Source organism: Lissotriton vulgaris, chromosome 7 (assembly GCF_964263255.1).
Source record: "Lissotriton vulgaris chromosome 7, aLisVul1.2, whole genome shotgun sequence".
NCBI lineage: Eukaryota > Metazoa > Chordata > Amphibia > Caudata > Salamandridae > Lissotriton > Lissotriton vulgaris.
In genome coordinates, this window is record NC_141695.1 from 968762928 (window position 1) to 968780352 (window position 17425).

Genomic DNA, 17425 nt, shown 5'->3' on the forward strand with positions numbered 1-17425 from the left:
AATCTCTGCCTATATTTTCCATTGGGATTTGTCATTGTCCTTTTGTATATGCTGGCTTCTGATTAGTTATTAGGCTTGTTAGTCCCTCCTTAGTAGCACCTAGTCTTCATTTTGTAACCTCCCATGAGGACTGGCTTTTTTATTTCTGTTACACGGTCGGTCTTATTTAGTGTGTAAGCACTATTTTCTTTCGAGTTTCTCCTATTGCAGGCACATGCTTTCTTGCAGCTTTCAGTGCGCCATGCCTGCTTTCTTTTTCCAAGCAGGCTGCGACAATGGTGGCCACTTCATTGAAATGGAATAGGTCTCATTTACAAGCGTTTGAGCAATTCGCATTTGTTAGAAATGGGATCTCTGGTTGGCTAAGGCTTGCTCCAAAGCCAGGCCGAGAACACCACTCTAGTTGGGGCAAGGGAGTTACACGCCAAAGATAACCCCTGCTCAGCCCCTTGGTAGCTTGGCATGGGGTCAGGCTTATCCCGGAGGCAATGTGTAAAGCGTTTGCGCAACACACTCCCAGCAGCAACACATTAGGCACACCACAAAAAGGAACTCCACACAAGGTTATATCAACAATTGCCTTCGTATTATCATAAAACACATTAGATAGTAATCACACAATATACACTGTGCCAACTGGCGCTGGGCAATATATACAGGGGATTATATACACACATGACTGGGCCACATGGACCACTGTCAGAATCTTCACTTAGTAGAAATAGTAGATGTAGCACAAATAGTACATGTAGAGCACAACCAGTAACTACTGGTAAAAGAATGACCTTCGCATTAGATCCTGCAACTGAAACCATAGAATGCACAAATCACATTACGCAGGAATCTCATCTGGCGTAAACCACAGGAATCCCCTTAGGTAATCATTAGCAAGAAACAGTGTACCCCAATTGGGGGCACACACTAAAACTGGCCCTAGGTCAACCGGCCTTTTCCACGGGCTCAAATGACCAACGTCCAGAATGTCAGGGCGGGCTGCAAAAGCAGCAAAGTAAAATGCGCAGGTGCACAACCTAAACGTGGCAGCTGCCCATGTGCACGTGCCCCCGGAGCCTCTCTCTGGGTCTCTAAATGAGTCTCTTCCCCCCGTCCCCCCCCCCCTCCCCCCCACCCCCCCCCCCCCCCCACCCCCCAAAAGGTCGCAGCTGCCTGCTTTTTTGCAGGAGTATTGTCCAAATACATTCTGGCACTCCTAGTGCCTCTTGGGCCCCCACTGGGGCTTCTCAACACAATCTGCCCCCACCTTGCAGCGGCCCGCAACTGCGGCGCTGCTGTGGCACCGCGAGCGCCACCACTCACCGGCAGTCCCCTTTTGTCAGCACGTCAAGCTCGGTAGCAGGCGGGGCTCCCCACGAGCACAGGAGCCCTGCTGGCTCACACGCTCGCGTCCGGCTGGCTTCACGGGCATAGGAGCGAGGGGTAGTCTCCCATCTGCTTTCCACCCGCATTTCCTTTCGGCCAGCTTTCCCTCAGGCCTCCATGTCCTGCTCCTTTCCTGGTGACGGCTTCCCCCGCGACTCTATCGTTGCTACGGCAACTAACTGGGGAGCAGTGCTCTGCCTCAACAGCAGAGGCAACCTCTTCCGGGCCGATTTCAGGCCCCGCCCGCAACCAGGGCTTTACTTACTACTTCCGGGTTGCCGTGGGCAGCGCGACTACCCTCCGTGTTTACTTTGGCGGCTGCAATACGGGGCAGGCTCCCGTTCCACGTCACAAAACTGCGGGGTGGGCACCCGATCATAGGAATTAATTAAAAAGGGCAGCCATAACGCGGGTGGGTACCCGCTTGTGGCATAAGCAGAAATGCAGGGTGGGCTCCTGCTCGTATTGTCCAGCGCACAGATGCAGGGTGGGCAGCTGCTTAATGAATAAAAATGGCGGGGGAATCCCTATGTATGGATTCCCACTGTAGATGAGGCAGCTTAGTGCTGCGGAGTCCACGCGCTCCTGGGATGAGGAGTCCAAGGCAAGAAATGGAGCCCCTTTCCTAGCAAATGAAGAGCAAAGCGCCCTTCCGACGCACTGACAAGGATTCTGTTTTGCTGTCTGACTATTCTTTTGAAAACATCCGAATGCTATCTACTCGATTTTTAAATATTTTGGAACACTGCTGACCATAGTGGTTTTATCTCCACATATCCCTGCAAGTGCCCTGTGGTTGACTTCTTGCTCCACGCCATTGCTGTCCCTGAGTTTATTTGGCATTCAGATGAAAATTCAAGGGAGTTTTCTTCTGCATAGAAAAACATCGTCCTGATGATGGTCTATTAGACGTCCGCCCTTTAGACCGAAACGTCGACCTTCCATCATCTCCTTCACAGTTGCTTTGTCACCAATTCACAACCATTTTTTATTAATTAATTTAGGTTGTGTAATTTATCATTTGGAGTTGATGTGTTTAGTTGTGAACTGCAGAGCAAATATAACGTATCTCTGTTCATGACCTCTTGCACCAATTTATTTGTCTGTATTGATCTCCCGTCTTTTGTTGAAGTAAAAAAATTTTTCAAACACAATTTTGTGCTCTATGTATTCCCTCCTTCCACTAATACATTTGCTATGTTGAATTAAGTCAGTCATCCTGTGGATACCCTTGAGTGTGATACATAAGTACAACTCATTAGATTTCCAACCTTCCTCAAACAAGTCCCTTGTAGCAGATTCTGACTTTAACTATACAGTGCCCAAGCCTACAAGGGTTTATTGGGTTTCCCCTGCCTTGAACAGCACACTTCCAAATAAAAGGCAACGTTCATGGGGGGGGCACAAGGCTGGGCTCAGGCAAGCCAGCACACAGTTCCCTCTAGCAGGGAGGCAGTCCATTGTGGCTGTTCCTCCTGGAGCCCAGCAGCAGCCCCCAGCGTCCGGGCCAGCACAGCAGAGCACATTTTCATGGGGTCACAGCCCATTCTTTTATACTTAATTTCCCTTTGTGTCAGGGGTTAGGGATACCAGTTAGAACTGGTATAGGGAAGCTTTAGAGCACTTTGTTTTGCTCCGCTTTGTCAGGTGGGGGCTCATGGATTAGACGTGCCACAGGGGGCGGAGCCAGCATTATGGCGGGAAGGCACAGCCCTATTCAGGTCCCAGGTACAACTCCTCCCTCCCATCTACATGCAGATCTCCCTATTCCCCACTGGGAAGGCTCATCCTGGCTCCTGGAGCCAACCACACCATCCAGCACCTGTCAATCACAAGGCAGACCTGCAATTCACATCAGGCAGGCAGACACCGCACACTGAAATGCCAACTTCTAAAACCTCCACCATAAATCTGCGCGCAGCATTTATTCTCGCGAGTTTGCACATACTAAACTCGCCCCTGCCCTCCTCTCATACCAGGAATTACCAGGGAGACACACATCACCCATGCATTCCAATGGGAGGGCAGGCCAATCTCACCACACGCACTCAGAGCGCGCACGCACTTTACACTGGACCACAGTGCTAAAGTGCGCTGAGGCCAAAATCTACTAATATCAGATCACAGAAAAGATGAAAAGTTTAGGGGTGAACCTGCCAAAAGGGCCAAGTCCAACAGCATTGTAAGTAACAATGGCTTTTATTTGTTCATTATGAAAACAGAAAAATAAGTCATTGTCATTGACCATGCCAATAGCTTAAACTCTCGCAAATGCGAGACCTATTGCATTTGATTGTTTCAATTGTCAGAGTTAAGTGGCGATTGATCCTTTTGATATCCACCAGCTCGTTCATGAGCAGCATTAAAGCAATCTCTTGTATTTCCCGAGCTGAAGTCATGAGGAGTTGTGTAACACTCCAGTGCTGGTGATTAGCCTCCGCTACCGGGAAAGAGTTGTTGTAGGTGCTTGGTCTTCAATATATGATGGCGTTGGAGTCTTAATGCTGGAGTGAACGAGAGTTGATTAGGACCGACTTCAATGGCCGGAATGGAATATATCAGAGGGCCGTTTGCAACTCTTCATTGGGGAGTGGTCACCCGCTGATTTAATACCTCATTCATAGAAAACCCCAGGTAGTGACTGGAATTTTTCATACTTCCCGTGCTGTATGTACTTTGAGAAGTGCTTCTTCACTGAAGGAAATTGTTCCCCCATTGCACTGCGTACCCTTTAAAGCATTGGCTTTTCAAAGATGGCTGCCAAACTGTTGGTCCTCTTTCTATGCCAGCGTATTTTCTTGTAGTTGGCCCAGGGTAGGTGATATGTTCGTCTGGTGTTGGTTCTACGCCTTGTGGGAGCAGCTCCTGCTTTCAGCCCCTTGCCGTCACTCGGGCAAGTGGTGCAGAAAAATGAGTTAAGTCAAACGCCTGGTGACAGTCAGAACATTAGCTGTCGTCCCCCCCCCCCCAACTTACAGATGTAGGTGATCTGCATGTTGGTATCCCGAGCTGCGTGTAGAGTCCGCCACCTCCTGGATGCGATGGAGTAACGAAAGCTGTATTCTGTTCTGGGATTTGGTTTTCTTGTTAATCTGGTGGCCTGCGTATCTTCACAAGCCGTACCAGTCTCTCCATGGTGTGGCACTTCATACCCCTCTTCAGGATTTCAAGACGCAGGCAGGATGATTTATATAGAATGAGGCCCGGCCTTCATGGAAGCACTAGTTGCACTACCCTAATAATCTGTGCCAAACCACTCTATTTTTTTTTTATAGCTTAATTTTTCTCTGTCAGCACTTACACTAGCACTCTACAGTAATTTAATGAAATAAAAACAAGAATGATAAATGACAGAACATAGATTGAGAATTAAAACCAAGGGAAGTATTTGGATTATACAAGGTTAACAAATGTTAAATACATTTAGTCAAGTTCTGCTCACAATTGTTATCAAAAGAAGAAAGGACCATGGATGATTGAGTCTATTGGAATAGATATGATCTCCTTCTCCACCAACTTCACCAGCAGTCTGATTTGAAGGCGCCCACCTTCTGATTTGAGTCCAATGCACCACAATCCTATTGCTGCCAAGAGGGTGGCGTTGTCTGGTGCTCTTACATACATAATACACAAAAGGACAAAAATGCATTCAGTGTTAATTAACCATGCTATTGTCTCAATGGTCTCCACGTGTCCTATAATTCTTGAAACAGTCATCAAGTTGTTTATCGACAAACACCTTTTCACATGCTTTTTCTGCTGTTTAAATTGCATAGCTGTCACATTATCCAATTGGAGGGGAATTCTTACTGAACCGGTGTACCAGAACTGTAGGTCAAAACGTTGATTTATGTGTGCCTATGCTTATAACCTCCTAGTTGTGTACGAGTAACAGACATCGTTAATTTAGTCATTTCTATTAAATGGTGCATGTAGATCGAATGGGTAAAGAATAAAGGTCTTATTTATAAATGTAGTGCTATTCTCTCGCCCCCCCACCCCCCCTTCAAGGTGTCCTGTTAGTGTTTTTCATAATTTATGGGTTTCTTTGTCTGCAGTTTCTCTAGTTCTAGTCCATGTGTAATTGTAAATATTTTATCTCCTGTTGCAGATGATGGGGCTGGCAGCACGCAAAGTCTGGATTATGAAAGGGAATTTTCCTCACCAACACGTCCTAGAAAACAAGCTTCTCTTGGCTCAACAGTAAGACAATTTACCTACAAAGGGGGCTAGTTTGTTTATTGCCTCCTGCCTTTGTTACCCAGGTCTTGTATCGTACTTGACTTCCACATGTGATTGACACAAGATTCGTTCTTAACCTTTTTCTTTCAGGAAACGGGGAGCTGGATGCCGTACCTCGTGGTTTGTGTGTAGACATGGGTGCTTCTCTGGATATAAATTGCACCATCAAGGAGTATGAGTGTATTCTGAAATTTGAAAGGGCAGCTTGTCTTTAGACTGTATCAGTTTATGTGAAGGTTGTGCTCACTCATGGGGGAGAAGTAAGATTCTTTGTGAATGTTCAGGAACTAATAAACTTTGTATTTGATACAAAGTGTACAGTGTTGCCACCTATGTATAAGCAGGTTCCCAGTAGCTCAGATCAATTAAGTAAGAGTGGTTAAGTTGGTGCTGAATTGTATTGCAGCATTTATATAGTACTTACTACTCTTTTTTGGGGTGATGAAGCGCTTGCCTACATGGGTAGCATGCTACAAAGTGTAGGGTGTGGGGTTTGACTCAAGTTGCAAGGATGTTTACTTTCTTTTGATCCTATGTGAGAAGTGTTTACATGTTGTGTGATAAACACGGAGGTGCTGTTATCGTGTTACGGGATGCAGCGCGTAGCAGTATGGTGTATGATCAAGTGTGAGAGACAGACGTTCAGATTTATAGTTTTCAGTTCGCTGGTTGCTTTGTTCAGCTCTGCTGATCCATTTATGCAATTTCATGATAGTCTGCTTAGCTAGTACTGCCCTGGGTTGTTCACTCTGAAATGTTCTGCACAGTTGTGGTCCTGAGCTGGCATAGTTCGAGGGATTTGCTTGGATCAGAGTGTTCATTACCATCCCAGGTGCGAGTGTGTCTGTGAGATGCAAAGAAGCAGTCTCATTGTATAGATCTTTTTGGACCTGTAGCGGTGAACTATATTTAAGTTCTCCGAATTATCCAACAATATGTGACAGATTTTTTTCAAGTATCATAGGCCTGTTCATTTGGTGAGGTTTTGGATTTTTTAACTGTACAGTGCTGGTGATTGGCAACCCTCATAGCCCTTATGTCTGTAAATTTGTTGCTGAAGATCTTAGTATTATTGTGGGTGTTACCTTACATATGCAAGAATATAACCTATATAATGCTAAGGTGGGTTATAGGTCAGCCCTTATCTTCTCTACATATCGAAAGCAGTTTGCTGGTCGAGTTTACAATTTGTGGGTTGTAGGCTGAGGATTACACTCTAGTAGCCAGCATCACCTCTGAAACAGAAGTATTTCAGAGATTGAGAATTAAGAAGTAGCAGCTTTTTCCCCCACTCTTGCAAGGGTATCTCCCAGAGCTGGTATTGAGAAACGCTTAACTGGCACTAACCTTTCTCAAAGGGATGTCTGCCAAATGTAGCCAGATACTGCCTGCACGCCTCGTTCCGACTCAGTGACTAGCACCGTTGAGCGGAGGGCGGACAGGCGAGAGCCAGACTCACTTCCGGTGTGTGAGCGGTTAGCGCTCTAGTTAACACAAGGGCGAGAACCATAAAGCCCTGCTTTAGTTTAGAGCGCGCAGCGGTCGCGCGCCGTGTATCACCTAAGAGATCGCCTAAGAGGAGCCAAAGAGTAGCCAGTCTGCGACAGACCGGGGCCAGGGGCCCTGACTGCTCCTCTATGCAGAAATCCATAATCGGGTATTCTGCCTCTAACTTGCTAAACCTTAGACAACCTTCACTGCCTGATTGTGTCACCGATAAATGGCCACATCCTGAGGGTCTTTTTTCCTGTTGCAAATGCCATTTCCAAACATCTTGTTCTAACATTACTAGCAAGGCAAACATCGCAACTAATGTACCTACAAAAGGGATAAAGTGCTTACTTTTAAATGTTCGCTCTTTGCCCAAGCATCAGTTACAAATATGGGATCTGTTACATTCTTCGCAAATCGATTTTTCTTTTTTTTTTTTTTTTTTTTTTTTTTTTTAACTGAGACTTGGCTCAAACCCCACACAATACCTGCCATAGCCTTAGGAATCCACCAAGGGTATACGTTTCTAAATATGGACCGCCCAGAGAAAGTAGGCGGCGGAATAGGCATTGTATATAAAGAAAATTTAAATGTTACTGTTTTAGAACAAAAATGCTGTCCACAATTTGAAATATTTGTTTTTAGAGTGTTACCACTACAAGAGCATCCTGGAAAGGAGCGTTAGTTCATCGCCCACCTAGATCTAGCTCAGGCTTTACTCTTTCTCTTCTTGAGCTTTTAGCCCCCCACCTTAGAGCAAATGAAGATGTTTTGCTTCTTGGCGATTTTAATACTCGCATAGATAATTTGGAGCTTCCTGAAATAAGTCCTTATTGGGTGACCTATCCACCCTAGGTCTGGAGTTGCAGAATTATGGACCCACACACATAGGGGGCCACTCCTTAGACCTGCTTTTTTCAAACCGTACCAAAATTCTGTGCCAATCTACCATCCAGCTAGACTGGTCATATCATTTCTTGCTGAAATTCTGTCTGTCGGAAGAGGATAAACATCCTAAAAAGAATACTCTTCCACCAGTTTGGCGTCGACAGTGGCACAGGGTAACGGCGGAGGACCTACAGAGAGTCTGGATAAGGCCTAACCCTATGCCCACAGACTATGTGGAAGGAGCTCTAGCTAAATTTAATGACTCCATGACTGCAGCAATAGATAAATTGGCCCCCTTAAAGCTGCATAAACAATTTCCTGTGAGCAAACAAGAAAAATGGTACACCGAAGCATTATGAGTAGAGAAGCAGGGCTGTAGGAAGTTAGAGAAAAAAATGGAGGAAAGATCGCACAGAAGAAAATGGCAGAGCCCATCGTGCAGCCCAGTCTAACTATTACAAAAATATAAAGATGGCGCAGAAGAATAGTCTCACACAGCAACTTGCAGAGGCAGGCAATTCCTCTAAGGAATTATATAAAATATTACAAACATTTGTAAAACCAACAGCCTGTGATAGCCCAGATGACTTCTCCCAATAGTTATGCGACAATCTGTTTTTTTGAAAACAAAATCAATGATATGAGAATCACGAAGACCCCCAGCAATCATAGCAATATCTGTACTCCCGCCTCTTCATCAACACATAGAAATGTCTCTTTGACAACTTTCCCATTAGTTGGTGAATCAGACCTTCCATCCCTCATCAGCCACATGAAGTCAGGATCTCCTGACGACTTCCTACCAGCAAAAATGATGGTCCCCCTGAGTACCCTTCTTGGACCACAAAACCAAGATATCATTAACCACTCTCTCAGGGAAGGATGCATACCCGGGGAATGGAAAAAAGCGGTGGTGAACCCTATCCGGAAGAATGCAGCACTTCCATGGACGGACCTATCCAACCTCCGACCCATCTCCCTCCTGCCATACCTTAGCAAAATGACCAAGAGACATGTGAACACCCATCTGTCAAATTACATCGAGGCAGCGGAGGGCCTGGACCACTCTCAATCTGGTTTCAGGCCCAATCACAGCACCGAGTCGGCCCTCATCTCAGTGACCGATAACATCAGAATGTCACTGGATGAAAGCGGATCAACTATTCTGGTGCTGTTAGACTTATCCGCTGCCTTCGACACAGTGTCACATGAAATACTTCTCGGTCGTCTGAGGGAGGTGGGCATAGGAGGCACAGCACTGTCCTGGTTGGAAAGCTTTTTTTCGGGTCGCCAACAAGAAGTCAAGTTGGGCTTCCATAATTCCATCTTAAGGGAGCTCACCAAGGGAGTGCCACAGGGCTCATGCCTAAGCCCCACACTCTTTAACGTGTATGTGTCGCCCTTGGCGGACATTGTAAGAAAATATGGGTTCACCCCGGTGTCGTACGCCGACGACACCCAACTGCTATTCCCCTTCCAGACCCTCACGCCCGCAATTCAACAATCTTTTGCAGATGGGATGAGAGCAGTGTCAGATTGGATGGCACAAAATTGCCTACAATGCAATGTAACCAAGACAGAAGTCCTGTTTGGTGGGGCTACTCTCCTATGGTCCCCAGATTGGTGGCCCTTGGAGTTAGGACCTGTCCCCAGCCCGAAACAAATTGTCAAAAATCTTGGAGTACGTCTAGATCAAACACTCCTGTTCAAAGAACACATCAATCAAGTTACAGGAGCATGTTTCCTGTTATCGGCATGTTACGGCGTGTTTTTCCATTCTTGCCCGATAACTATAGGAAAACATTAGTCCAGACGTTAGTAATTAGTAGGATGGACTACTGCAATGGCTTGCTAATTGCAGCCAATGAGGAACAACAAAAAAAATTGCAAGTAGTCCAGAATACTGCGGCGAGGCTGGTCCTCAATGCTCAACCCAGAACCCCATCTCGCCCTCTTCTACACCAGCTCCACTGGTTGCCAATTAGGCAACAAATTGAATTTAAGACTTGTTGTACTATACATAAATGCTTCTTTGGCTCGGGACCCAGATATCTGAAGGAAATCTTTTTACCATACATCCCAGGACGCTCTTTACGCTCCAGCAGTCACCAATTACTTCAGGTCCCTAGATTTAGAAGAACAAGACAAGGTGGTCGTGCCTTATCATATAAAGGCCCAGTTCCATGGAATTCACTCCCCTCCACACTGAAGCAAATTACCAATCTGGAATCCTTTAGGAAACATCTAAAAACCTACCTATTTACTCAGTCTTAACAATTCTATGCTAACCGTATAGGATCATGGCTAAGCCTTTCTACTAGTAGCGCAAGCGCAGAGATATCCCTGCTGGGATTGATTCAGGCGCTATATAAGAAAATAAATAAAATAAATAAATACTGGGATAACGCTCTGGAACTGGAGGAAAATAAGCTTGCTTTTGAGGAGACGAGAATGCCCCTACCTCTAGACGAAAGGTAGGTCAGATTGGTCTTGAGGCACAAAGGAAATGGTGACCGTAAAACAAGGTGTCTGCAGAAAGGGAGGGGGGGGGGGTCTTGTCACCCTTGACTGCACAAGGGCATTGTGCGGTTCACGAGGTTGCGAGTAATGGGCCTAGATTTTTTGCCCTCCTGCATAATAAATGAGGATATTTTTTTAAAGTACTTGTTCTCGGAAATGGTAAACCCCTTCCCCGTTTATTTTATTACTGTGAAATGTGCTGGGACAAATCAAAATATTCTTCGCTTATTAGGAATTAAATCCCTTTTATTGGGCCCAGAGTAGAGAGGACTCTTTACTGTCAGTCTTCAAAAACTCCACAGAAAACAAAAATTACATGTGTTTTGCCCCCTAAGGCCTTTCAGCCATGGAGCTTCATCAGGGCTGCAAGATCAAATATCAATATACATATAAGGAAAATAAAAATACGGTACACTTAAAGGTGAATTTATACAGGAGGAAAGTTTTTCAGGGGCAAGGAGAAACGAACGATACAAAAACCAAAAAAGCTAATAGTAATTGCGCAGTTAATCAGTGGAGAAACCCGTATAGTACCTGGCATGGTGGTAGGAAGGAAAGAGTGTGAAATAGACTCATCAGGGGTGGGGGGGGGGGGGGAAGGAGAAGACCAGAAAAGAGCGCCTTAGGAAAGGAAAATATAAAGGGGAAAAGAAAGTAAGGACAATGCAGATGAGAGAACGAGAATTATTGTATTTATACAATGGGAAAAGAGATTGTGAAAGGTCAGAGGCAAGGTAAAGAGGGGGGTGGGAATGCAGACAAAAGTTCGGGGAGAAAACAAGTTAGTTATAATGTAAGAACAAATCAAATGTTATATTGAACAAAAAAAATCACAAGGAGTATTGACCTAATGAGTTCAGTCAGTTTGGAGTGAAGGAATAATCAACATTTACATACAGTTGAGATCATGACAAACTAGGAGCATAAGGCATGTATGGAGACAAAAAAGCATGTACCAGAGTACTCAATGGCATTGTGCTTAGCTTTGTGGCAGGGAATTACATTGATAAGTGGTTTTCCTAATTTAAAATAGCTTGCAGGATGTGCAAGGTGGGTCCATCCTGTAGGAATTGGCCCTGAAATGCTTCTGACTTTAGAGGAGGTAGGGGCTAAATCGCACAAGAAGGGTGCCCTGGTACAGGAGTTTCGACTCATCTGAGCGGATTAGGCAAAAGAGCAGAACCCCGCCTAAAGACCCACAACAATCATGGCTCAATTTGTTTTGTGGACCGCTCAATTAAATCACCAGAAGGCTGGTTTCAAGTTAACTACTTGATGAGTGGTTAAATCTGATGGTAAGAGCACATCTTGAGCCGGGATCTCCACATTTTTTTGTGTGTAGTGCAAGCTGCTTCTGATCATTGAAAATCATAAGCTACTGAAGGCAAAGCAACTCATGCATTGTCTCTAGAGAACCCTATCCACCCCTCCCCATAAAGTTTCACTGACTTGAAACCTTATTTTTACGGAGCCAATACTGTTAGAACAAAATACATAGTGCCCTAGAGCAGAATTCACCAGATGAAGTAATGTTAGTAGCCTTTAGTTTCGGAGGTAGACCAAGATGTGAAACTGCTGATCCAAGATGCTAAAAAGTACTTCCACTAAATCACAATAAATTGGGTCTTTGCCACTGCACTGAGGTATACAGGTGGCAGCCAAACCATGGTGTTTGAGAGCGCGCAGCAGCCCCCCAATGACTAGCACTAATCCAGACTGCATTTAAGAAGACTTTTGTAACCTACCAGTTATGTTGCATTTTCAGTAATACAACAGAATTGACACAGGTCTTATGTTGTGACTTATTTTCTTGCTTGCTGTGCGATCTGAATGTAACTTTTTTCCCTCCTCCAGATCTTATTCCGTTCTTTGAAATGTAAAACTTGGCCTATGAGAACATATATTGTGAAGGGCCTAATTTAACTTTCATTTCTGCTCACACCTTTAAACAGCAGCCAATTTAATGTTTTGTTTTTTTACTTCACTATATTACTAATTTAGAAACTACTTTTTTGCTGTAAATCTTGACTTTTGCTGTTACACTTTTTCAGCCAAACTTGAGTCGTAAGTCTGAGAAGGATTCAGATTTTGTTCGAGAGCTGAAGAAACAAAAGTCATTGGAGAAGGAGGTATGCTCGTGTCAATCAACAAATGCTTGTGTGCAGAAAAATGTTTTCTTGTCCTGGTTGCCAGAAGGACATTGGTTCAAAGCTCTGTTTTACTTGTTGCTTCAAATTTATACTATGTAGTTACAACCTATTTGTGTTTACAATTCCTTTCTCTCTGCACCAAATTGAGCCAAATGTTAGATTTTTTTATTTTTTTGGTGACTTAATATTGTCTGCTCATTGTGCCATCCTCCTTCGAACTGTCTTGTTAGATGATTTGAAGCGCAAAATAATACACAACCAATAAACGGGCATTCATGAAACAAACTCACAAATATTGAAACATTTTATTTAATTTGGAAACAAATATTTTAAAAATAAAAATGCAAACTTTTAACTATAAAGGAAGGCTGGAGCTTTTCTGAATTCAGTTTTTGATCGCACATCTATACTTTTTTATTTGACATCAACAGAATACACCAGTAACATTCACGAGCAAGGAACGATACCATGGTTTAGATTGCAGCATGAGACATATCAAATCACGGTGTAGTATTTAGAGCATTTCAAGAGGTTACTAGAGTTTCTGTATCTTGTATTGGAGCTGGTGGAACACAGATATCTCCTCTGTAATGATTCCAAGACCCCCACACACGATTCCAAGACCCTCTCACTATTCCATTTCCCAGGGCATCCTCTTGCTGCATAAACCGATTTCTCAATGAACATGCACCAGTCAAGACCCTCCTTTCATTGTCTCCGCGTAGGTGACTGGCGTGCCCCCCCCCCCCCCCCCCCTTCCAGTGCTGTGCAATGTCCCTTTTCGCAATCATTAAAGCCAGAGTGGCCCACAGTGTAGTATAGGAAGTGAGGTCTTTAAGTTCCCAGATATTCAGGAGGCATCTACTGGCATCCGGTTGCATGTCTATTTTCAGAACTTCTCGTGAAGTTCGAAGTATGGCTTGCCAATAGGATTGAATATGTACACAGTCCCATATGATATACATAAACGTACCAACCCTCCCCACATCCTTGCCTACAATCCCCCGTTTTTTGCTCAACCCATACGAACCAAGCTTGGCCCTGTATAGTAAATCCTGTGCAGAATTTTGAGCTGTACCAGTCTGTCTTGCCTGGACACCGCCTTTTCTCGGGAGGGAGACCGCCTCCTGCCAATCCTCCTCATTCAACTCTATACCATCGCTAACCAATTTCTCCCTCTGTAATTGTAAAGGATCTTCCATGTTATTGATCAGGGAGATGGTTTTCTCTGGGAGGTGACCATCTAATATCCTGTCCTCCAATGGAGATGCCTCCGGTAGTGGGAATTAACTCATTTGTGTTAGTAGGGCATGTCGGCCCTGTAGATAGCTGAAATACTCTGCATCTGCCATTCTGTACTGCTGCTGTAGGAATGCAAAGGGAAGAATAGTCTTGTTACCCCAAACGTCTAATAGTCTCGTTACCCCAAACGTCTTTGATCTGTGAGTTCTATCAGATCCCCTTGGATTTCCACAGGCTTCCCAGTCTCTTGAGTTCCACAATGCACTCACCAGGGTAAGTCTGCAGTCCCAGCCCAGCTGCCTGTTAGCCACATGCCAAACTGAAACCAAATGTGAAATGGGTCCTTTGAGGGATATCTGAGGGCCCTAGCGTAGAGCACTCTGGTATATTCACCCCCAGGGAGCAGCCATTGATCCATGGCGTACCCGGGGTCATCCGGTCAACCATAAATCCTGTGATTAATAGCCGCCAAATGAGATGCCCAGTAGTATTTTTTTTTAACGTCTGGAAGACTGATGCCCCTATTGTACTAATTAAGGGTTACTTTGGTTAAGGCTATGCGGGGTTTGCCATCCCACAGGAGATCTCTTTGAAGATTTCCTATTTCTTTGAAATAGGAAGGGGGAACTGGGTCCATTGAATTCTGAAGGGCATACAGGAAGCGGGGCAGGGCCATCGTTTTAAAGAAAGCTGCTTTACCTAACAACAAAAGGGATAGAGACTTCCATCGCTTGACGTCTCTTGAGTCTCTGTATAGGTGGCCCCAGGTTGCGGGAATAACGGAGGTCTTCGTTCAGCGTGCTGAAAATACAGAGATGGCGAAAACCATCTGGCGCTATTTGAATTGGGCAGCCCCTTGGAAGGTTAGGCGGTGCTCCCTGTAGGACGTACATCAGACTTCGACCAGTTAATGGTGAAACCGGAAAATCTCCCCTAGACCGCGAGAATGTCAAGAAGGCCTATCATGGAGGCCTTTTGGGGAGGTCAGGTACAACACAACCTCATCTGCATACAGCAATATCTTATTTCCCACTCCGGTGACCACCGCATCACGCGAATCACCTGATAACTGCGGATCCATGCCGCCAGGGGCTCCAAAGCCAACGCAAACAGGAGCGGAGACAGAGGGCAACCCTGTTGCTTGCAACGCCTCAGTTGGAAGGCCAGTGACTTGCAATTGTTCTCGACTACCTTGGCCATGGGACTAGAATACAGCAGACTGAATCGGCTCTTGAAGTTGGTTCCAAACCCCAACTTGTCTAATACGGCAAAGAGGTAGGTCCACTCGACCATATCAAATGCCATAGTGGCATCTAGGGATACCATTATGGCAGGTTCTAGGATTGTTGGCATTCTACCCAGGGCACCGTGTAGGTGGCGTAGGTTGAGCGATATTCTGGTGTGGCATGAAGCCTGACTGGTCTGGGTGCACTGTGCCAATTACCGCAATCAGTTGCGTAGCTAATTTAGCTAGAATATTGGATTCTGCATTAAACCGTGATATGGGTCCTTGTGGATGACTGCAATATTTTCAACTCGTTGGTCAAATGGGGGCATCCCATTGTCTCTGCTCTTTAGGAACATCAAACGGAGGAATGGGGCAATCTTGTCCGGTTTTAATTTGTACAGTTCAATCGGAATACCATTGGGACCCGATGCCTTTCCCGAATTCACCCCCCGTATTGCCTGTGCCACCTCATCAACTGCGATAGAGGACTCTAGATAGTCAGTATGTTCCTCTGAAAGGACTGTGAGTCCGATATCCCTAATCAATTCCCTGTTGTCGTCGTGCGCATCTGCCTGTCGTGCAATGCACTGTTTGGTAGTAGTCTGCCAATTGATTAGCTAAGTCCTGCGGGTCGGTTATGGGGGAAGCGTCATCTCCGCTTAGCTGGGGAACCAGCCTGGCCGCCCACTCCCTCCTATCTAACCATGCTATAAACTTCCACGCCTTATCCCTATGTTCACAGATCCTGCTCTGTCTCTTCCTGCTCTGCGCCCTGGCTCTATCCTCCGCTATGCTTTTAAATTCTTCTCTATTTCTTCCGCCCGCCTATCCTTTATCTTACCCGCTATCTATGACCGGGTTTCCCCACATATGACTGTTTTGTAGGCTTCCCACAATGTTTGCGCAGAGTCAACCGTCCCCTCGTTATCTTGGAAGTAGTTATCTGTGGCCTGAGCGATCTTCTGGGTTTCCGGGTCTCTCGTACCACAAATAATGGGATCTATTTTTCCAGAGTTTCTTTGACCCTGGACTATCTGCATCCAGACCGGGGAGTGGTCTGAGATACCTCAACCCAAGTGGGGGACCTCGCGGATATTGAACACCTGCACCGCCGGGATTAAGATCTAGTCCATACGAGAGAGGCTATGATGTGCACCCGATAGGAACGTGTATTGAGTCTCTTCAGGGTTACGGTTCCTCCATCAATTCACCAGTCCCATGGACTCGATAATTCTGAGCCACTTTTGTGAGGGTCTAAGTACCCGTGGTGGATGGTGATCAAGCGTCCCGAACAGCACTTCTCCCCTCACACCACAAGCAGGCTCACAGGGAGTGACAAAATAATATCACCCAGGTCCCTAAATGTGTCGTTTTGTAAACCAGGGGGAACATACTCTGATACAAACGTGGCCGTCTTGCCCACCCACATACCTGAGACCCCGATATATCTACCCAGAGTGTCTGACCATGTGGTTTGTGTAGTGAAAGGGAACAAGTTTTTAGTCAATATGCCCACTCCTCGCGACCCCGTAGTAAAGTTGGCATGAGCCACAGGCCTATATCCTCCCTTGTTCAGCGCCCGACATGGGTTCCCTATCGGGTGTGTTTCCTCTAAAAGGATGACATCCGGGGCCTGACTCCTGAAATATTGGTTGACCATACTAAGTTTAATCTGGTCACCCAGGCCATTTACATTCCAGCTTAAAACTCTAACCCCTGTATCCCTTTGTTGTACCCATCTATTTAGATTGTGAAACCGTTCCTGCTCGGTGATTAATGTCTGTGGTGTCAAAAAATACCAGCATTATATACAATTCAAACCTTATGAACATAAACTTCCCTTCCCATTCACCCTCCTCCCCACCACCCATACTCAGAAGCTCCAGTCGGATTGAATCTGCATGAGAGTTGTTGTAGTCAAAAAGCAAAAACAACTCCTCCCCACCACCCCCCTGCTCCCCTGCACTCTGGGCTTCAAACTGCACATGACTAAACTTGCAGAGTGCCTGGCCCCCACCAACTTGACTAAAAGTAGAAAATATGGTTATGTGGTGCCCCCTCACATCCCTCCCCCCTTAAAATGTCAACTCAATTGTCAATAGCTAACACAATAGTACAACCAGCGATATTCGGTGGGAAGGGTCAGCTATAGCAAATTATCTCTTGTAAACTAACCTATCCTGTAGGTCTATTTTCCAATCGGACCAGTTAGACCTGAAAACCTCTGTTTAGCGTGCCTCCCAATCCTCCATAACACCCCCGCCCCCTTCTACGTCAACTTTAC

At 45.5% G+C, this 17425-nt stretch overlaps 1 protein-coding gene across 1 annotated transcript in view; it reads left to right on the plus strand.

The window, feature by feature from the left end:
* Nucleotides 1–17425, plus strand: part of HMMR (hyaluronan mediated motility receptor) — a 488049-nt gene that overhangs the window by 42591 nt on the left and 428033 nt on the right. Inside the window, exons 3-4 of the mRNA XM_086931406.1 lie at nt 5492–5583; nt 12573–12650. Of these exons, the coding sequence (XP_086787532.1) occupies nt 5492–5583; nt 12573–12650 (170 nt within the window). The remainder of the gene's footprint in view (nt 1–5491; nt 5584–12572; nt 12651–17425) is intronic.